Below are 23,513 nucleotides of genomic sequence, written 5' to 3' on the forward strand. Positions count from 1 at the left end.
TTTGATGAATGGGGCCTATGTGTACAGTATTACTGCCCGATACAAGGCTGAAGCTGTGACTTATCACTACATGTGACTTAATGTCTACTGTTATGTATGTAAATATGAATTGATGCTTTAAATACGCGTTTATTATTGAATTTACCATGCTGTGTTCTAGTGTTTCCTGTGAGAATACATTGTTCTCACCATATAACTGCTTTACAGGATTATGCACTTCACTGCAATCCTAAATCGCTAGGTCTTTGTGTAAGTGACTGCTACAGTTAATGAGCGTCAACACTCAATGTCCTACAGCTGTTTCACAAAATACACAGCATGTAAACCATTTATAAATCATAAACTGATGCAAAACAGACATACAGCAGACTATTCCATCCATTTTGTTAAAATAAAATGTTGTGACTGCAGGAGCAGATTCTTTAAAGAGAACCCGTCATGCAAAATAACCCTCCTAAACTAAATATATTTTCATAAACTGCCATTAGAGAGCATTGCCTCTATCCCTTCATTGTCCCTCTACATGCCTGTAAACCTAAGCAATGAGGTCCTAAAGCTGTATGCAAATGACCTGTGAAATGTCCAATGAAGCATTAGCATATTCAAGCTGTCCACTCTATTCATGAGTGGGAGGCACAGCCACACCCCCAGTGCATGACTGACAGCCTGTATAATGATGTGAGGCTGTATAATGATGTGCTTCCTGGTGCTGGTGGCCACGCCCCCTGCAGCCTGTGTGTGCATGTGTGTGTGTGTAGGAGAGATACAGCAGCTCCAGACAGCCATGTTATAGCAGAACATGTCAGATTCATGTGTAGCTGATGTCTGTGTCTCTAACATGTGTATTAGGAGGATGCAGCATGTCAGCAGATGCAGCCCACACACTAGCCATGCTTTACTATACATTACACACAGACATGAGCAAGGGGAGGAGAGGGGAGGGGGAACAGGGGTGACATCACTGCCTCTGACCATGTGACCAGCCTCATTTACATAATAAAGAATAGATGATTTTATAATGATTAATGTATGAATTGACTAGATAAAGGCTGGGATGGGATCCTTGTGAGCTGCTCCAACAGGAAGAGGTGACAGGACTGGTGGCAGAGACCTGATGACCGGTGTCCTTTAATGTTACTGCATAGAGCACCACTTTGACTGGTCATTGCAAATTAGTTTGTTTTATTTCTACATTTTGGGGTGTTTAATTTTAACTTCCATATAGTCACATAAAAGGTAATTTTGCTTTACATTATTGAACTGAAAACAGTGGCATCTTTAATCATTTCAAATCTTCATAGCAACACCTCCTGTTGTTAAGAGACTTGAGTTTATATAAATTCAATAAAAGCTATATTGTTACAAAATATTAACATCGGGTGTACTTGCTTACAGCACATTGAAATCACTTGAGTTGATTTAAACTATGGACCTCATCACTGTCTACCTGCTAGATGGTTTCCATACTGGCAGTTTTCTGTGAGAACACTAGAAATAACTGGATTATGAGTTAGGGCCCCACAATAACCCTCTGACATTACTAAACAAGCACAGAGCAATAACTATTGGTATTAGTGGCATAAGTCATAGGACTGGAAACACAACATAAAATGTGATCATCGTAATGATAAATATTTTATAAAAAGAAATCCATTAAAAACACATTTTAATATTCCCCCGCTTTTCTGTGATAATGCTAATGCTCTTCCAAATATTTCCATGCTAATGTTTGTATTTTTTAATTACAGAGGAGCATCATGTAGAAGATTCGGTGGATATAAACCTACCTACAGATAAAACATATTTCACGGCTCATACATCTGATACTTTACCCTTAGCAAACACAAATTTGTCGGAGGATGAATCATGGACAACAGAGCCAGCCTTTATCAGTACTTCCAAATCTTTGCCTGCTTACATAGATTCTAATATTATTTTAGTTTCCCCGACTCAAGAACTGCAGCCAGATATTGTGGTTACATCACATTCTGAAGCTCCTCGAGTCTACGAAGAGAGTACTTTCTTCTCTGATATTAAAATACTTGAAGACTCCTCTCAAGATGTGCTACCTCAAGAAACCACTCTTTGGGTAACACAAGCAACAACTCCTGGACCATTACAATTGTTTGACAAAACAACTCCAACATTTGAAGAGCTAGGTAAAACTCCTCTGGGAGAAGTAAAATCTCTAGAAAAACCCACTGCAAAGACATCAGAATTCATAGAAGAGCTGGGATCAGCCTTTGAACAAACAACTTTTGGATCATTAGGAGTAACCAAAATTACATATTCTGAAATAACAGATGTAACTGGAGAAACTACTGAAGAACTAATTCCATTGCTTGAAGGAACTACGCCAATCTCAGCTGACTTTGACTTTGGTGATAACAGAGATTATCTGATACCTTCTGCTTCTACATCTACTCTCGTAGAGTCTAGTTTCACCTCTGCTAGTGTGACAGAAAGGGAAATGTATAGTATTGAGACACCAATTGACAATGATGTCATGGACGTCACAAAAGAACAAAATGATAAAAAAGTCTCAACATCAAGTTTGGATTATCTCACAAAGAATTCTACAGACTTCTCTTCATTAGAACAGTTAACAACTAGCACTGCGCCTTCTGCTGACAAAGGAAAAGAACTTGTTGTGTTCTTTAGCCTACGGGTGACTAATATGCCATTTTCTGATGACCTCTTCAATAAAAGTTCTCCAGAATACAGAGCACTTGAGCAGCAATTCCTTCACCTGGTGGGTAAACATTCATTACTGGAAAGAGAACTGTATTCACAAAGCAGGACTGCGGCATAGCTAGGCTACAATTCAGTAGCTTTTATTTCAACAAAGCAAGTCAAGATTTGAGTCTTTATTATAGAATTCTTGCCAAGAGCTAATAGAACACAGCTTGATATTCTAGAAAGATCAAATGAAATGCTAAATGTCATATATTTTTATATATATACATAAAAATAATAACTCATGAATTTCACTAACTTCTGAAAGCCCCCCACAACATATCATAGGTTTAAATGGAATTTTCCACTAACTTCATTTTAAAAGTCAAATTTTTATGCTAATTTGTTTTTCATTTAAAAAACTTCCCAAGATGTGGCCAAAGTAGAGGCACACACTTCTTTCCTATACAGTCTGTAAATTTGTCAGAAAGCTTGATGGGGGTAGCCTTTCACACTTAACCAGAGGAGTGGTAAGGCAATTGCATAAAAAAATAGATATTTGTAAAGCAAATAGGCATCTACGATTATTATCCTGCCTAATCCAGTATTCTTGCAGTACTATAAAGCTTTAATACCTGAATGATTGGTACCAACTTTGTGTGGAGTGTGATACGTGCACAGTCGAGGGGGTCCTCCAAACATCCCTTACAAAACATCTACAATAAACCAAAAGATGCAGGCCACAAATACATGCAAAATTCTTCATTTATCAATACTATCAATACATTTTTCAACCCACACTAACTTTTATTTTTAGAGACAACTCCTCATGGATTGGAATAGTGCACATGTAATAAAACTGTCATCTACCTTTAACCCTTTATTGCAATCAGCCATACATCAAATGTCACATGTATGATATTCTAGCCCAGGAGCTGAGACCTCAACATACATTGTACTACAGTAGATATATTTATAATTTGTTACATTCTGATACAACCCATATTTAATGTAAGATTTGTAAGAGGTTTCTGACAGAAGCAACATTACCTTCATCTTCACAACCATGAAAGCACCGCTATTAAAATAAATTGCCTTTCTCCATGCATTATGTACAAATGACCACTGATTGTACATACTTATATATAGCATATATAGTACAGATGGAATTTCTTTGTTTCACTCTGTGTGCTTCCACTTTATAGTAGTGCACGATATATACAGTGGGGGCTGCAATAGATTTGGTTAGCGGATTGTAATGACACTCCACTTCAATAGCGATAAATGAGTAACATAACTATAAAGAAAGAGAAAAGTGTCCTACTCTCTTCATGAAACCAATTTTTGCAAGTGAAGGAAAACAGCAGGGAGGGCATAAAACAGAAATTCATAGAAAAAAATCCTTTTGTGAACCGAAGGCTCCATATATTTATCCATATATATTATCCAATTATGGAAAGAAATGTATTTGGGTAGCTACAAATATTTAAAAAAAATACTGACTTGTGTTACTGAATCATTATACATATAATATAGAATATATGCTAACTTGTAACTTTTATTTTCCCAGTGAAGTTTCCAAGGTTATTTGTTGTAAAACTAACAGTATTTCAGGACACACTGTAAGGAGGCATCTGCGTTGTTTGTTGGGTGCTGTGTGGATATTAAGGGCATAACCAGAAACACTGGGACATAGAAAAAATCTGGTAGAGCCTTCTTCCATGTAATCATAAACACCAGAGGCATGCACATGCACTGCATCCTGGTGGTAAACACATGAACGCTCTTTTTGCCAGGATGGACCCACTATTTCTACAATAGCAAGTAAAGAAGCAGCTTGATCATTTGCATTTGTCTACAGAAACCATCATGTGTTTTCTTTTTTAACACTCTAACAGATGTATATGTTAGAAGAAGAGGAAGTGCTGCATACAGTAATGTACAGTAACTGTTGAAAGTGCCTATAGATGGAAATGAGGGGTCATTAAAAGTGAAATTACATTTACCAATGATTTTTGCAAAATATTGTTGTATATTTCCACAAATCATAAGGCTCACCTCCCGACTTTCATAGCAGAGAAAGAGAGACAAAAGATATGGCTTTTGGTCCCCCCTTACCCCATCCCCACATTATAATTCCCCCTTAGTGCCCTCTATTTCCGACTTACATTGCCCCCCCTTAAATTGTGTTCTCCCTGCTCCTTGTCACATGTGGCCCCTTTATATTGCAGCCTCCTTGATATTTTGTCCCCCAGCTCCCCCTTATATTAAGCCTCTGACATTGTGCCCCCCTAGCAGCTCCTCCTCACATTTTAGCACCTGATATAGTTCCCCAATGCTCCCCCTCATATTAAAGACCACTATTATTGTTACTCCCCTGCAGTTCCCCCTCATATTGTGCCCCCCATCAGCCCCCTTCTTATTGTGACCACCCACAGAATTGTGGAGCTTGTATGGCAATCTTCATTAGGAGACATATTCCTGTTTAAGATCTGATTTAATAATTTGTTAAATTCTAAGCTGATACATCTATCAACACTAAGTATAAATATCCCATTTTTTCTTTGATTTGGTAAATTATTTTATACTGCACATCCTCCAATTTGTAACACATGGCACTGGATGTTCCTTATCACATTCATAGGAATGATTTGTATGTTTTCCAGGATCCTGTTATTCCAGACAGGCATATACACTGACAAACAACAAGGAATATCAAAGTACAGACAGCGACGACGCAGCTAATATAATGCAAGTCTTTCTTTTTTGCAGCTGCTTCCATACCTTCAAACCAATCTCACCGGATTTAAGCACCTTGAAATCCTCAACTTCAGGAAAGGCAGCGTGATTGTGAACAGCAAGCTGAAATTTGCCAAGTCTCTGCCGTATAATGTCACCGAGGCTGTCCATTGTGTTTTGGAAGATTTCTGCAATGCTGCAGCACAACTCTTAAATCTACAGATTGACAGTTATTCACTTGACATTGAGCCAGGTAAGAATACACAAGTACCTAAAATGTTCTAAATCTTGTGCTGGTAAGAAGTGAAAGACCATAACCTTCCTGTCAAAGTTGCCTTAAAAATAAGCAAATAAAAGATTTATAAACTGACACTGAAAATAAGTCGACTGGAAGATTATATGGAGAACTTGCTGTTCTGTCTGGAGCTCAACAATGGATCATTTTAACTCTATAATGTCTACCCTTGAGTTCACTGTGTGCCATACAGGAGACATCTAAAAATTAATTAAAAAAAGGTAACATTCCCCAACAACACTCCTCTTTATATCCCTTAAATTAAAATATATAAATGCAAGTTTAATGATCAGAATACAGTATCCCATAATAATCATTAGTCCATTTAACAAGAATCAACAGTATTCTGTTGTAAAGTGCAAATAACCAAACTAATACACACAGAATGTTTCTTTCTCATATATAAATGTGTATTTACTTAGTGTGTTTTCTGTACAAATGTCAGTATAATAGTATTTATATGAGACAGGAGGACAGAATTTATTGGATATATCCAAGGCAAGTGTGTGCACATTAAGAGATAATGCCTATGATGCCGAATAGAGTAACAGTAGATGTGCAGCATACATTCTCCTTAGTTACATGCGCTGTGTAAAGGAATACAAAGCAAGGTAGAAATTAAAGTCGATGTTAATTTCTTATGAAATATAAACACTGGGCATCTACTATTGCAGAGGAACATAAAGATGCCAATATACATAGACAGCTTTAGCAGCTTGAAAATATGAAAATGATTTCTTCAATTTTTATAGAGGATTTGCTTGATGATCTGTTTTTTGGAAACAAGGTTGAATATCACAATACAGTTTATCATTGTAATAGCGCTTGTCTCTGTACCTTGTTTCTTCAGGCAAATTGGCCTCTTAATAGCATTTTTTTATTATTGTTGCTCATAACATTATAATTCTAAATATTCATTTAAAATCATATTAAATAATCATAAATAAAGTATTAGGCCTCCACTGTGCATACTGGATTGTTAACCTATAAGCAAATGTAAGTGAAGCAGAACATTTTCAGATATCTAACAGCGTTGTAAACTCTCCATTCTTTACAAAATATCCCTCATACTTATATTACCTAATATTAATCTCTTCATATATTATTCCTCTGCTGGGTAACAAAAAGTACATTGATGGCCTATGTTTAGGATATGCACATATATACAAAATCTATAACATAAATATGTCCACAAATGTGCAGAACAAACATCCACAGTAGCCAATAACAATAACAACCAAAAGGGGTAACAATGTTTTCAACTTTTAACTTTCCATATCTCCCCATCCACTACAACTCTGAACCTGAGGCTTCCATTATTTTATAGACAATCATCTTGGACATCTCAAATCCCTTTCACTAAAGTGTTTCTGAGACAACTTTGATATTTAATGTCCGTTTTTCACTGACTAAACTGTGATCAGGTAGAGATGAAACTCTGCATTGCTTGTGTGAAAGGGGACCCATACATACATATGACTTTCATCTACAGGCAGTCCCCGGGTTACGTACAAGATAGGTTCTGTAGGTTTGTTCTTAAGTTGAATTTGTATGTAAGTCAGAACTATATATCATATAATTGTAACCCCAAGCAAATTTTTTTTTGTCTCTATGAATATTGGATTTAAAAATGCTGGGTTGTCATAAGAACCAGGATTAACAATAAATCTTAATTACAGGCACCATTGATAACTGTTATAGTTGTTTATTGTAGTCTGGGACTAAAGTACAGTAAATTACCAATTACCAGAGGTCCGTTTGTAACTAGGCGTCGTCTGTAAGTTGGGTGTTCTTAAATAGGGGACCACCTGTATTTCGCATGATTATTTATGCAGATTCTTGTCATGTAACAACATTGTTACTGTTTGCTCTTGGCGGTGGAACAATCGTTTTTCTGCTTGTTTGCTACAAAGTACAATCTGTTGTCGCAATCCCAATAGCTCAGAGTGTTATAAGGTTAATTACCACATGAAGGCCACTGGTTCAAATCGATAAGCTGCTTGAAGAACATTTCCCAATAAAAGAGAAACAGCATCATCCTAGTCATCAATAGTCTCAGCCAAGAAAATGACCAAACAACATTGTGTGAGTCCCAGTTGCAAGGATATGAAATAAAGTCCATCCAAGCATCCCAAAGCCAAGAGGTAGTAGTCCAGGCAAAATATCAGAGGCAAAAAGTTAGCTAATCACAAGATCTATCTGTTCTGGCACAGCAAACACAGGTGGCTCACGTGCACGTCCATGCATGCACTGGGGAATGCATATTACAAAGGTCCTGAATTCTTGCCTAAACAACGGTGAAGAAGCTTCAACTTCAATATACTAAAAAGTAGTGTTCACAAAAAAGTTTTGAAAAGTAGTTGGAAAGGTGTGAGCAAAGGGGTCTGGGCTCTGATGGGTGTAAAAGGGTGTGTAAGATTGAAGGGAAAAGGGGCTAAAGAATCAACAATGGTCTCCTTTACTAGACAAAGGTGTTGAATACTTGCTGTGGATTAATGGAGGACTTAATGCTGAATATCCTTCAATATAAGTTAGTTTGTAGTATACATATGTCATGGTTCATGAAGAAATGGTTCCATGACAATGAAGTAAAGTAACTAAATTGGTCCCTACACCTCAACTCAATTAAACACTTGCAAATGGAGTTGAAAAAAAAACTGTATTAGTACCCATGTGAGTCAGCCAATATTCACCAACATTGGAAACGTGTAGAAGAGACTTGGAATTATATTTTAGTTGAGACGTGTTAGAATCTGATCAAGCACTTGACCAGAAGGATTCTGGCAGTGCTTAAAGCCAATGGTGAATTTACAAAATACTAACAAAATGATGAGCAAGACAGTAACAATGCAGTTACATAAGAATCTGCAAAAACAAGCATCTGCTAAATAATTAAAGGTCAAATTTATGTATGAGATAGGCAAGATGATTTACAATAAAATGTAGTCTCATGTTCAAAACTTTAGAGAGTGGAGACAAAGTCAAAAGTTTGAAACATTGTGACCCATTTTTGCTGTGGCAGTGATGACAGGGCTCACCCTTCGAATAGCAATAGTCGAATGGTTTATTCAGCGTGTGGATGGGATTTGTGTACTGTAAATCCTTCTCAGTATGCTGCAACTGTATAATGCAAAAGATTTGCAACTCTAAAATCGGTATGTTACATGCGCCATGTGCAAGCGGCTTTATTCTGTTCAAGCTCCTGCTATTATTTAACCCCTTAGCGCTCTGCGCCGTAGCTGTACTGCGCTGAGTCCCGCGAATAGCGCTCAGCGCAGTACAGCTACTGCGCAGAGACGATGCCGGTTCAGCGCTGTATAGCAGCCGAACCGGCATCGTTAGCCGCGGGATTTCAACGGTAATCTACCGTTGACATCCCCGGCTAACACCCGCGGTCGGAGTGGGCTCCGATCGCGGGTGTTTAACCCGTTAAATGCCGCGGTCAACGCGACCGCGGCATTTAACATGCCTTCTGGGGGTCTTTACATCACAATCGGCCCCCCCGCACCGTTTTCGGGGGGGGCGATTGCTGTTTTGGCACCTCTGGGGTCCGATCGGGACCCCAGAGAAGCCTGGAGGGTTTACCTTTAAGATGGCGTCTGTGACGTCATCTTAAAGGCAAAGTGTCAGCCTATGCATCTGCATAGGCTGGCACTGATAATACCCTGCAATACATTAGTATTGCAGAGTATTATCAAGAACAAGCAATCAGATGATTGCTTGTTCATATCCCATGGTGGATCATGTAAAAAAATGTAAAAAAAAATGTTTTTCAATAAAAAATTACTTTAGAAATCACTAAAAATGCCCATAAGCCCCAAAACATATAAAGAGACATATAACACTCAAAAAAGTCTAAATCATAACACAAACCCCACATATATAGTATCACCGCGTCCGTAACAATCCGTAGAATAAAACTAAATAACTATTGAACCCATATGATGAACGCCGTAAAAAAAAAACGTTAAAAACCCGCCAAAAATTATGATTTTTACCTATTATATCCCACTAAAAATGCAATAAAAAGTGATCAACAAAACATATGTACTCCAGAATGATATTGTTGCAAAGAACAACATGTCCCGCAAAAAACAAGCCATCAACCAGCTCTGTAGCCAAAAACGTAACAATGTTATGCCACTTGGAAGCCGGCGATGCAAAAATGATAGATTTTTCCCCACATTAGGGTTTTATTTGGCAAATTTAGTAAAACATAAGAAAAAATATTCATGTCTGGTATCCCCGTAATCGTATCGACCCATAGAATAAAGATAACAGGATTATTAGGCTATACGGTGAACACAAAAAAAAAAAAAAGTAAAAAATCCAGTACAGAATTGATGCTTTTCTACTCATGACCTCAAAAAAAAGTTCCAAAATTTTCAACAATAGGTGATACCAACCCCAAAATGGTAACACTGGAAAAAGCATCTCGTCCCGCAAAAAAAATGCTGTCACATGGCCCAAATAACGGAAAAGCGAAAATGTTATAGCCTTCAAAAGGGGGCAACCAGAAAACTAAAATCCTGGCAGCTGCAGGGTGCTCCTTCCCTTCTGCGCCTTGCTGTGCCCCCATAACACAAGTAATGTCCACATGTGGGGGGTCGCTGCACTCAGGAGAAATTGTAGAACAAATTTTATGGTGAGTTTTCTCTTTTTATCTTTTGGAAATGTGTAAATTTTAGGGCTAGATGAACGTATAACCGACAAAATTTGACCATTCTAAATTTCACCGCCATTTTGATTCAATTACTATGAAGATCTCAAGGGGTTAACAATCTTTGTAAATGCTGTTTCTGATAGTTTGAGGGGTGCAGATTTGAAAATGGGTTGGTTATATAGGTGGTTTTGTTGCTAAATATGTAAAATTTGATTTCAAACAGTATTTATCCCCAAAATAGTCAATTCCGAAAATACGGAAAATCGCTATTCGATTTGTAGGCCGCGTGACGTCAAAATAAATTATCCAAACATTTCAAAAATTATGAAAATGTAAAGTAGACAAATGGGAAATGTTATTCTGCAAGTTATTTAGGTGTTAAATCTATCTGCCTGAAAACGCGGTGGTTTTGAATTTCGAAAATGGCAAATTTTTCTAAAAATTCATCATTTTTTTCTTTTTTTTGTAAATAAACGCAAAACGTATCAGCCAAAATTTACCACTAAAATGAAGTACAACATGTGGGGAAAAAACAATATCAGAATCGCTTTGATAAGTAACAGTGTTCAAAAGTTATAACCATATAAAGAGACGCAGGTCAAATTTCAAAAAAAAGTTGCGAGCCTTAACCTGCAAACAGGCTGCGTCCTTAAGGGGTTAATCAGTGATGAGTCACAGCTGATAGGATGCCGTGAATCTCTTGACAGAACAGATCAGGTCTACGTTTTGTTGTGTGGAATCGCAGCAGAGGGTATCTACTCACTGTTCCTTACAGCAGAGCAAGAACAACTGTTAGCTGCCCCATACTCCATTGAGTCTTGTCCAAGTTTGATGGCTGCTGACTCCAATTTCAAGACACATCCCATTTCCTGCTTAGAGACATCCCATTGTTAAAGAACATGGTATACACTTGGTATAACATTTTAAATGTACGCTTCTGCTTCCAATTGGTTTATATAAAAAAAAATTGTAATGATAGAATGCCTGACTGTAAAAAAAATCATATATTATCATAGAAATATGTTTGGTTTTTTTATTTAACCATTTTACATCTATTTTCAGCTGACCAGGCTGACCCATGCAAGTTCATGGCATGTGATGAGTTTTCTGAATGTTTAGTGAACTCCTATACAAGAGAAGCTTCCTGTGAATGTAAGCCCGGATTCATGAGTATTGATGGACTGCCATGCCAAAGTATTTGTGAGCTGGAACCAAAGTATTGCCCAGAGGGTACAGAATGTCATATTGAAGATGGTAAAGGGGCTGTATGCAGGTAACACCAGTATGATGGGTATTTACTGCTATATGTTGTGAATTTAGAATTGTTATAATTTTAGAACCATAGGACAATGACCTTCTAGAGCGTAATTATCTATTGTATTCATTTATTTAGTCGAGGTTAAATTGGATAAAAGAAACAAACCCATAAAAATACCAAAGATGAAAATTTGACTAATATACCATTTAATAAACCATTCTCTAACACCGATTTTACATTCAGGTGTGTATCTGAGTATTGGGATTGACAGCAATACTTTACAGTAATGGAGGGTTCCAATTTTTCCTTTATTGAATGTATAGAATGATTGGGAAATGAGGGGGTTAAAAACTACCTTTTTTTCAATTTCTGCACAACTCATAATTTAAAATTAGCTAAGACTATTAGCTGTACCCAATGTTGTATTTTATACTTGAATGGGGCACTGCTCATGGAACACATTTTCCTTCTTTTCTCACACAACACCTTTAAGATCAGAATTGCAGCATTTAAATCTGCAGAGATACCTAATTATGTTGTAAACGTCTTTTTACTCCAAATGAGCATCTCTGTATACACTCAGCTTTCCAGGATCTTCTACATTTAAGAGTTTTAAGCAAAAGACAATACATTTACAGGGAACTTGTAGGCAGGCAGTGACCTAATAAATCACCACAAATTAACATGTTTCTTTCATTGTCCATTGCAGTGGCATCAACCAGAAAATCAATTTGAAAGTGAGATGTAAATTGGTTATGAAAAGGGTGATGGAGAGCATAGCGCAGAAGTCAAGCTCTCTCCCCCTCAGTACACCCATCCACTATGATATAATTCACGAGATGTCTAGAAAGACATTTAATAATGTTTCTGGACATTAAAGGGGATATTTTGAGACAGGGAGAGCTTGACTTCAGTGCTAAAATTTTCTGGATGATTTTACCACACTGGGCCATCAAAGAACATGTTATGGAAGGGTTTTAGCTGCTTGAAAACATACTGGTAATGTTTATTAGTTTGATTTCTATGACAGGATCCATATAAGTGATAGCCAAAAATATATTGTAATCCTGCACTATTTCTTTAACATTTGTATTTTCCTTGAATACTGCATTGTCTAATGATTACAGTACAGTCAGATTTGGAAACAGACTCTTGCTTGGCTCCATCTTTCCATCAACGTAATTACTGCAGAGTTATGTTGAGCATGCAGTGAGCTCTTGGCAGGTCTTGTAAGTTGCATCTGGGGTGAGCTAATGACTCTGCTTCTTGTGGACTTTGACCTTAGTTGATTTCCTCATTTATTGCCTCTAACATAAAAATAGCTTTGTTTATATGTATGGATTATTTTCAACTGAACAGTTACAGAAATCACCCATAAATTAGCTTTTATTTAATTGGAATTTACTGAGATTTTTGTTACTTGTTCCCACAATTTACTTTTTGATAGTCTTAGAAATAATTATGTAATATTTACTGTATGTGGAAATGTCTAAATTATCTGTAAAGATTAATTCCTAAAGAAGTAAGTTTAGCCATTTGCCACAGATTCCTTACTCTTGGGAATATCAGCTAAAATTCTGCGACTAGTTCAAAATAGTTACTAGAGATAAGCGAGTATACTCGTCCGAGCTTGATGCTCGTTCGAGTATTAAGGTACTCGAAATGGCTCGTTGCTCGGACGAGTATTTCTCCTGCTCGAGATCGAGCATTTAATAAAAAAAACACAGTGAAGAACAATGAAGAATAGAATAAAAACATTGAACACAGTGAACACAGGATCATTTAAGTGAAAAACACAGTGAAAAACAGAGTGAAGAATAGATTACAGATGTGCGGCACATCTGCTTACTTGTCGGGAGATACGCGCGGAACAGTGCGAACAAAATAGCATGTGAAGAACAATATATATGTGTGAAGAACCCATTGAAGAACACGGTGAGCAGCACAGAGACATCGGGGAGCAGCAGAACGGAGACATCGGGGAGCAGCAGAACGGAGACATCGGGGAGCAGCAGAACGGAGACATCGGGGAGCAGCAGAAAGGAGACATGGGGGAGCAGCAGAAAGGAGACATCGGGGAGCAGCAGAACGGAGACATGGGGCGGCAGAACGGAGACATGGGGGAGCAGCAGAACGGAGACATCGGGGAGCAGCAGAACGGAGACATCGGGGAGCAGCAGAACGGAGACATTGGGGAGCAGCAGAACGGAGACATCGGGGAGCAGCAGAACGGAGACATTGGGGAGCAGCAGAACGGAGACATAGGGGAGCAGCAGAACGGAGACATAGGGGAGCAGCAGAACGGAGACATAGGGGAGCAGCAGAACGGAGACATGGGGCGGCAGCACGGAGACATCGGGGAGCAGCAGAACGGAGACATGGGGCGGCAGCAGAACGGAGACATAGGGGAGCAGCAGAACGGAGACATAGGGGAGCAGCAGAACGGAGACATAGGGGAGCAGCAGAACGGAGACATAGGGGAGCAGCAGAACGGAGACATGGGGCGGCAGCACGGAGACATGGGGCGGCAGCACGGAGACATGGGGCGGCAGCACGGAGACATGGGGCAGCACGGAGACATGGGGCAGCACGGAGACATGGGGCAGCAGGGAGACATCGGGCAGCAGGGAGACATCGGGCAGCAGGGAGACATCGGGCAGCAGGGAGACATGGGGCAGCATGGAGAGATCGGGGAGACTTCAGTGAAAGAAGAGCAGCGGATCCCGGGACATCGTATCTCCCGACAAGTAAGCAGATGTGCCGAACATCTGCAATCTATTCTTCACTGTGTTTTTCACTTAAATGATCCTGTGGTCACTGTTTTTATTCTATTCTTCACTGTTCTTCACATCTGCTAACTTGTCGGGAGATAATATACGCGCGCGGAACAGTGAAGAATAGATTGCAGATGTTTGTATACATCTGCTAACTAATCAGAAGACATTCTTTTTCAATTAATTAACACATTTTATTCCCGAACCATGGTCCCTTTGAAAAATGCTCGAGTCTCCCATTGACTTCAATGGGGCTCGTTATTCGAGACGAGCACTCGAGCATCTGGAAAAGTTCGTCTCGAATAACGAGCACTCGAGCATTTTAGTGCTCGCTCATCCCTAATAGTTACCTCTCTTTTTTAACCCTTTAGTGACCACCCATTCAGGTTTCTACTCCAGTCACTAAGGGTCTTAGGCTAGGCTGATAGTTTTCTACATCTGTCTAACATAAGTCCAGAATGGGTTCCCCATGTGGGGAAGAGCAAAAGACAATTGCTCTAACAATCCAGATTGGAATGAGATTACATCTGGAATGTTTAAGAAAAAATGATTGCTCTTTCAGGCCTTTTATAGAAATATCATATTATAGAGGATTTAGAAAAATCATTACCTGTGGGATTAATTCACAAGTTGTCATTCTGGGTAGAAACTACAGTATTATGATGTTTGGCAATCGTATTTAGTGTCATAAAAGGTTGATCTTTACAATTATTATTTATCCTTACATAAACCTTTTGTTTTTCCAACCTCAGATCTCTGGTTTTGTATTTTATAATACAAATCTTATTCCCATATATGTGTGTAGTACAACTTTCAAGTTATCCATATACAATATCTGTCCATTGTCCTAACCTTGTTCTGCTTTTTTGTATTTATTTCTTATGAGGCATTTTACATATACAAGGCAAGGGGGTTACGTACAAGATAAGGTCTGTAGGTTTCTTAAGTTGCATTTGTATGTAAGTCGGAACTGTATACTTTATCATTGTAACCCCAGCCAGAATTTCTTTTGGTCTCTGTGACAATTGGATTTTTAAAATGTTAGAATCTCATAAGAACCAGGATTAACAATAAAACTTAATTACAGACACCATTGATAACCGTTATAACCATTCAGTGTAGCCTAACGATAAAGTACAGTAAATTACCAACTTCCAGAGGTCCGTTTGCAACTAGTGGTCATCTGTAAGTCGGGTGTTTTTAAGTAGGGGAATGCTTGTATGTCATGGAGTATTGTGATTTGTGTGGTGTCAGCATTTGATCTTCTTTTAGATGTATTCTATTTTAATTATTTGTAGCTTACATTGGATATATATATTTGCACCATTATAACATAGGTTTGTCTATATGTAAGCATTTACCATCTGTTCCCGGTGACAGTTTTCAGAAGGTTATAGGCGTTTTCATTTTTAAGGGATCTTTTTTAATTTATTAAAGGCTTATGATTTAGGTTTTTATATAGTGAGGTAATATACCTACTGTTTATCACCGACACATGGTATGTCAGAGCACATCCCAAATAGTCTGATGAGAATTCCAGGAGCCAATTTTAAACAGATTTTGAAAAATAAATACTACTGCATTTTCTATGATAGAATTTAAACAGAGGGGGAGACTTATGAAACACCAGCGCTTTGAGAAAACCCTGCACCAAGGGTACAACCAGATACAGCAGGACCTATCTTGCACAAATTTGCACTATATGCCAGTGACCATTAAGCTGTCCGTGCCCCCTTTATGCCCCTCCGCAACCACATGGCATAGAGATGGCGTAAAAAATAAATTGCAATCCCTGGTGGTTCACAATTATTTGTGGACTTGTACGCCAGAAAACCCCCCATTGAATCTAACTGCTGGTTACCGCACCTCCAGCTCAGAAATTGTCAGGAAATTCTGAACATTTAAGAACACAAATAACACCTGTGCTTCAATAACTAATCCAAGTTCTTCACTTTGTGAACTTTTGAGAATTCTCATTGAGATGTACACAAAATATCATTTAAGTGTACTCTCCTATAGGTGGTATAACAACCCCTATGCTATGCAGTAACTACAATGTGAGCATGGCAGATATAAGTGCTATGTGTGGATTTAGATAGGATGAATGGCTTACTTTGGTGACAGTATGCAGGAGTGAGATGGATATTGGGTCTAAATTGTGCTCAGGACTTCCACAGAGTCAATCTTACCTTTTCAGTGCATGCAGTCCTTGTTCAGGAGGTCAGAGTAGCCCTGGTCGGTGGGTCAAATCTCCTATGATGTCACTAGAACTCTGGATGCCTTAAAAGTTTCAGAACTTCCTGTTCCTTTCCCAGGGATAGCTTGCCTTGTATGGAGCACTTTATGAGCTCTCCGTACAAACCTTTCTGTTTTCCATGCAATCTGTTGTTTAAGAGAAAATATTTTGTTTATTTATGTAAATGAGATCCTCTGTGCACTGATGATGTAGTTGTTTCTGCTGGTGCCCCCATTTTTTTTAATCTTCTTATTCTCCACACCACTACACATTATCACCACTTCACACTGGAAACTGGAAAGGGTTTGTCTGAAAAGCGTATCAAGTGCCCTACACAATGATGGTTTTACTTTTGGGGTAATTTGAGAGCTAGACTACCATTAAACTAAAACTTACATGATATATCCTACAGTCCTAACAAATAGTTAGTACTGAATGTCCTAAACAGAAAACAGAAATCATGGTCTTTGAAAAGGGATAAAAATCCCATGTTGAAAAAGGGATTTAAAGGCATCAGATCAGATCAGATCATCCTACCAATTGACAGACTAATTCTACATAGTCTTTGCAGAAAGTGAAAAATAAATGTTGGCCTAATTCAAGAAGTATCTCTTGCACGGTCTTTTAGCCATGTCTAAAAAAGAAACTTGTACAGTCTAGATTACTGCTTTCCCTTTAATGCTTTGAAGATTTCATAATAATAAAGTCCAATTAAGAAGGATTTGCTAATTTTTCATCTTAACTGCGGCAGGCAGCTGATATAGATAAACACCTACAGCAAGATCATTAGTATGCCACTACCATCTCACTCTATTAAAATCATATGATTTATATTGGCTTTCTACGAGTGTTATATTAGAAAGAACAAGCAAATCCTCATATCTAGCCTTATATCATTTATTTACACAGTGGCTCCTCTCCTGACCTCTCTCCACTGATGTCCTTTTTCATTTCAAAATCTCCAGTAATCTCAGTAATAAAAACACAACCAATGGCATATATAGCTCTTTAAAACATTAATTGCAATGGCTGCCACCAGTAAACGGGCTTGATTTATAGAGAGTACTCTATCGAAAATACCACAACAATAAGTCTCAGAGCTTCCTCGTCTTTTATTTCCTTTCCAGGCGATAACATGAGTATAGAAAATATATATAAAGAGAAAAAACTCTTATTATTTCAGCTCTAACTATATGAATACTGAGACTTCAAATAAAGATAATTATGTATCCTAAGGTTAAAGGTTCAAAATATATTTCTCGAAAATAATACATGGTACTTACTGGTAACTGGAAATAGCCTCCACAGAGTTATTGTAACCATCGAAAATAGTGTATATTTCTTATGATATCAGCTTATTCAATTTGGTGTCAGTACAAATTTGCAAAAGGCTGTAAGGTTATAAGGCTTATTGAAGGTCAGCCATTTATTTATAGGGAGCATTTTTTGATGATTGGATTCATCTTACTTGGGTCGAGATTTCTGACAATGATCATTCTGAAGAATACAGTGGTTCTTCCCTCATGGTATAAGAACACCATTCCCAAGTCCCTTTTCCTGTGTCTTCATACACTCATGGTGACAGTCTTTTGCCAAGTCCTCATTTAACCAGGCCAGGTTAAAAGAAGGGCTACCAGAAAACAAGGATCACCACTTCCAATTTTGACAGGGTATGGAGTCTGGCTGTCATCTAGTATCGCCTTTTTGAAGCCATTCCAGCTGTCAGTCAATGCTTGCATTTGAAATCAGAATTTCAGAGCAGGGAACTGACTGGGCTAGATAAGACATCATGGACCCATCCAGCAGAACCTCATTACAAGTGTATTGATATAATACCAGTCATTCTAAAAGTTGGGCAAATATTTTCTTTTTACATCAAGAAAAATGTATTTGCATATTCTTTTCCCAACATTCTTAGTGAAAAGGTTGCTTTCACTCCCCTGTTCCATTAGGATTGGATGCATGCCCTGTAACAACATGGGCATAATAGCCCATAATAGCAGTACGAAGATGCCCTTTGACTCATATAAACAATAACTGTAAGGGCAGTTTCCATTCTGTGAGACCAAACTTAAATATACAATGGCTAACCATTTATATAATGTCTTCACTGACTGATATATTGACTAGACGATCACCATCAGATTTTACATTGTTCTGTGTAAAGGGAACCTTATTTTACTCCACTAAACTAGCAGCACCCTCAGGTAAGGTTAAGTATGATCTTAAGTTCCGGTTTGAAAACTGTAATAGGAAACTCAGGAAATACTAGATAAGGTATTTCATACCATATCTGGGGATGCTGGTAGTTTAGTTGAGTAAAGTATGTGACTTGATCCCTTTGAGAAAATGTAAGAAATTTCTACATTAACCCCTTAGGGCAGTGACTTAGCGCTCAGTGGCGGATATATCCACCACGGAGCTGATGCAGGCTCAGCTCTGGATCGGAGCCGAACCGACATTGGGAAACACGGGGTGCCGGCTGTAACTAATCGGAGTGGGCTCCGATCGCGGGAGTGTAACCTGTTAAACTTGTCTAACATGCCTCTGGGGTATCTGTTCCCCACGATCGTCCCCGCCGAACCGTTTTCGGGGGGCGCCCATCACTGCTATGGCATCTCTGGGGTCCGATCGTGACCCCAGAGATGCCTGCAAGAACTGCTGGTAAGATGGCGTCTATGACGTCATTTTACTGGCACAGTGCCAGCCTATGCATGTGCATAGGATGACATTGCTAATACCCTGCAATACATCAGTATTGCAGGATATTATCATGAACAAGCAATCAGATGATTGCTTGTTCATGTCCCATGGTGGAAGAAGTGAAAAAGTTAAAAAAAAAATGTTATTCAATAAAAAATAGAGTAATAAATCAATAAAAATGTCCATAAGCCCCATAACATATAAAGAGACATACAACCCCAAAAAAAGTCTAAATCATAACAAAAACCCCACATATATAGTATCAACGCCTCCGTAACAACCTGTAGAATAAAAGTTAATAATTAATGAACCCGTACGATGAACGCAGTTAAAAAAAAACAGTTGCAAACCCACCAAAAATTATCATTTTTACCTATTCAATCTTACAAAAAATGCAATAAAAAGTGATCAAAAAAACATATGTACTCCAGAATGATACTGTTGCAAAGTACAACATGTCCTGCAAAAAACAAGCTATCAACCAGCTCCGTAGCCAAAAAAGTAAAAATGTTATGCCACTTGGAAGACAGCAACGCAAAAATGATAGATTTTTCCCCACATTACGGTTTTATTTGACAAATTTAGTAAAATGTAAGAAAATATATTCAAGTCTGGTATCCCCGTAATCGTATCAACCCATAGAATAAAGATAACATGATTATTAGGCTAAACGGTGAACACAAAAAAAAAAAAGTCAAAAATCCAGTACAGAACAAGTTCCTAAATTTTCAACAATAGGAGACACCAACCCCAAAAATGGCAACACTGGAAAAAGCATCTCATCCCGCAAAAGAAATGCCATCAAATGGCCCCAATAACGAAAAAGCGGAAATTTTATAGCCTACAAAAGGAGGCAACGAGAAAACGAAAATCCTGGCAGCTGCAGGGCGCTCCTTCCCTTCTGGGCCTCGCTGTGTACCCATAAAACAAGTAATGTCCACATGTGGGGGGTCTCTGTTCTTGGGAGAAACTGCAGAACAAATTGTATGTTGGGTTTTCTATTTTTATATTTTGGAAATGTGTAAATTTTAGGGCTAAATGAACGTATAACAGGCACAATTTGACCATTCTAAATTTCACCAACATTTTGATTCAATTACTATGAAGATCTCAAGGGGTTAATGATCTTCCTAAAATCTGTTTCTGATAGTTTGAGGGGTGTAGATTTGATAATGGGTTGGTTATATAGGGGGTTTTGATGCTAAATATGTAAAATTTCATTCAAAACAGTATTTATCCGCAAAAGAGTAAATTCTGAAAATACGGAAAATCGCTATTCGATTTGTAAGCCGCATGACATCAAAATATATTATCCAGACATTTAAAAATTATGCAAATTGTAAAGTAGACATATGGGAAATATTACTCAGCAACTTATTTAGGTGGTAAATCTATCTACCTGAAAATGTAATGATTTTGAATTTCCAAAAAGTAAAATTTCTCAAAAAATTCATCATTTTCTCTTTTTTTGGAAAATAAACGCAAAACTTATCAGCCAACATTTACCACTAAAATGAAGTACAATATGTGGAAAAAAAAAATCTCAAAAAGCCTTAAGCTGTAAAATGGCTGCGTCCTTAAGGGGTTAAGCAAGTAAATTGTATTGGAGCTTTACATTAGGGTTTTATCACACAAGCTTCATTATTGCTAGAATTTAGTTGAGCATAAGGATCTTAGAGAAGATGTAAGAGAATGATCACAAGGCTGTTTAAATCTTTTTATAAATGGGGAAAGGATTGTTTCTGGAAAAAAAACCACAGCTGTCAAAGACTAAAAACAGGCCAAAATTAAGAGTGAATGTGACAACTAAGGATTGTGTCATATATGTGCTAAGAGCCTACAGTATTTTAGGCTTTCCATTATAATTTCTTCAATTTTTCACTAAAAGAATAGCTCAATATGTACATTTCTTGCCATAAAAACTGTCTCTCAGAAAACTCCATTAGCTAATGAAAGCAGATGATTCACAGATTGGTTTGTTATGGCATACACACCTATCCTTGAGCTCAGAGATTACGTCAAGCAAGGCATTCAACATCTTTGCTTTTTGTATTGATCATTATGGGGCTAGCTATTTGTAGGTTTTTACATCCATTACTACAGCAGTGACTTTTTTATGAGGCAACATCCTTTCCAATGTTTTAGAATAAGTTGATGTCAAATTTTTACAGTACAAAGTTGTACACACCAAAAACCAGTGACAATTACAGTGAAAATCTTGGTGGTATTTCTGGAAAATAGAAGGTACACTACCAATTTATGCAAGTCAAATATTTTTATTATAAAAACTGTGAAAATGTGCGTCTATGGGAATGTGCTTAATACAATTGCAGATGTAATTTGGTTGCAACGTAAAAGAAAGGTGAGCTCAAATCAGATTACAGTATATTCATTTTACTTGACCATAGGAGTGTTTTTCAGAAATCAATCATTTTTGTGCATTCATCATGAACCCAAAAAAGGGACCCATAAATTATTGAATGGTTAGTGATTGGCAACAGATTTTAAGGAGTTGTGCACTTTGAGAACATTCCAGCAAATAATTGATATTGTTTGTGTAATAAAAAGTGATACAATTTTCCAATATACTTCCTGTATCAATTCTTTATGGTTTTCTAGATCTCTGCTTGCTTTCTCCTTCCTCCACATCCAGACAAATGTCCCTGAAATGCAATCCACAAAAGGGGAATCTGCCTACATTTAATAGGGAGATGACATTAAAGAAATGCATAATTTATAAAGTTGCATACACAAATGTTAAGAGTAGTGATATATAATGTTATTTATCCTGCAAGGAGAACATTTAAAAATCTACAAAAGGCGATCGATAAACTGACGTCAGTTTCTCCAGAAATGTTCTGCTCAGCATTTTGTATTAGGGTTGGAAGCCATGTTCAGAAATAGATCACAAACACTGAAAATATATAAATCTTGTATGCTTTCTCTCTTTAGTATGCACTACTGGTTTTTGTTTTCATATCCTGCTTCAAAATTCTGACCCAAATAATGCAGTGAGAAATAACCTTTACACCATATAAAATCATGCGCTCACACAGCTTTGTATAAAGAAAATCTAAACATTAAAGGACATCTATCATCAGATTGACAGACGGTAGACTAGGCCAACTCACTTGCTCCTTAGGATTTCTTCTGTTCAGAACCTCTTTTATTATAACCCAGAGCACCACAATTTTGGAAAAAGAATGTTTTTCAAATGATGCAAGTTAAAGTTGCTCCGGCTTATGTCACCAGAGTACATTGACTTATAATATATTTACTCCCTCTCACTCTTCCAGTCCCGTCTGATATCTGACGCCACCAGCTCTCTGGAATCTCAACTTGGGAGACCAGGAAGGACTGGATGAATGTGGAGGAGTGAATAAATTATAAGCCAAGGTACTCAGAGGTGCCTTGTAATTTATAAAACTCCTTTTAGTTTTGGATTATAATAAAAGTTCTTAACAGAAGAAATCCTAAAAAACCTGTGAGTGAGATTTGCCTACTAATCAAATGTTAAATGTCATTAAAGGGTTCCCAAATATATATAGATTTTTTAAATTAAAAATACATATAGAACAACAAAAACTAATTAAATGTTATACTGCTATGATAGTATTTTCACCTAAAGTGTAGAAAGCATTATTTTGGCAATTTTACTTCTCACTAAACATCAAATATCAAAGAAACAAAACACAAATCTGTTTTCTAGTGTCTCAATACATTAAATCAAACAACTAATAGTTCGATAAAAAAAATACTTGTCCCACAAAAGCAAGTCCTCATTTAGCTGTGTCCGCAGAAAGATGTCAGCAGAATTTAAAAGATAGCATAACCAATCCTAATAAACCATACAGTATACTGTTACTGTGAATACACACTGCCTGTTATAAAAATAAACACACTATTCACAGTATAGTAAGATAAATGATGAACATATATTAAATAACTTGTATTAAATTTGTACCAGCAGGATCAAGGATTGTAAACCAGGCACACTGACATACTGTTGTGTGCCCCCTCTGGCAGTTTCTGCTCTTCTTTAAGCCTCTTGCGCTCTTGTCTTTAACTCCTTCCGACGCGCGCGGGGTCCCGGTGCATGGAGAGGGCTCACGGGCCGAGCCCTCTCCATAGCCGGTAAGTCTTTGATGCATATTGCAGCAAAGGCTTAC

The 23,513-nt window shown here is 37.7% G+C and overlaps 1 protein-coding gene across 4 annotated transcripts in view; it reads left to right on the forward strand.

The window, feature by feature from the left end:
* The window catches only part of IMPG1 (interphotoreceptor matrix proteoglycan 1), a 236,679-nt gene that overhangs the window by 198,686 nt on the left and 14,480 nt on the right, over window positions 1-23,513 (forward strand). For all 4 annotated transcript variants that reach the window (XM_072142085.1, XM_072142084.1, XM_072142086.1 and 1 more), the window contains exons 13-15: window positions 1,749-2,752; window positions 5,449-5,668; window positions 11,436-11,646. In XM_072142085.1, coding sequence (XP_071998186.1) covers window positions 1,749-2,752; window positions 5,449-5,668; window positions 11,436-11,646 — 1,435 coding nt within the window. The remainder of the gene's footprint in view (window positions 1-1,748; window positions 2,753-5,448; window positions 5,669-11,435; window positions 11,647-23,513) is intronic.

This window comes from Engystomops pustulosus, chromosome 3 (assembly GCF_040894005.1).
Source record: "Engystomops pustulosus chromosome 3, aEngPut4.maternal, whole genome shotgun sequence".
In the NCBI taxonomy this organism is placed as follows: domain Eukaryota; kingdom Metazoa; phylum Chordata; class Amphibia; order Anura; family Leptodactylidae; genus Engystomops; species Engystomops pustulosus.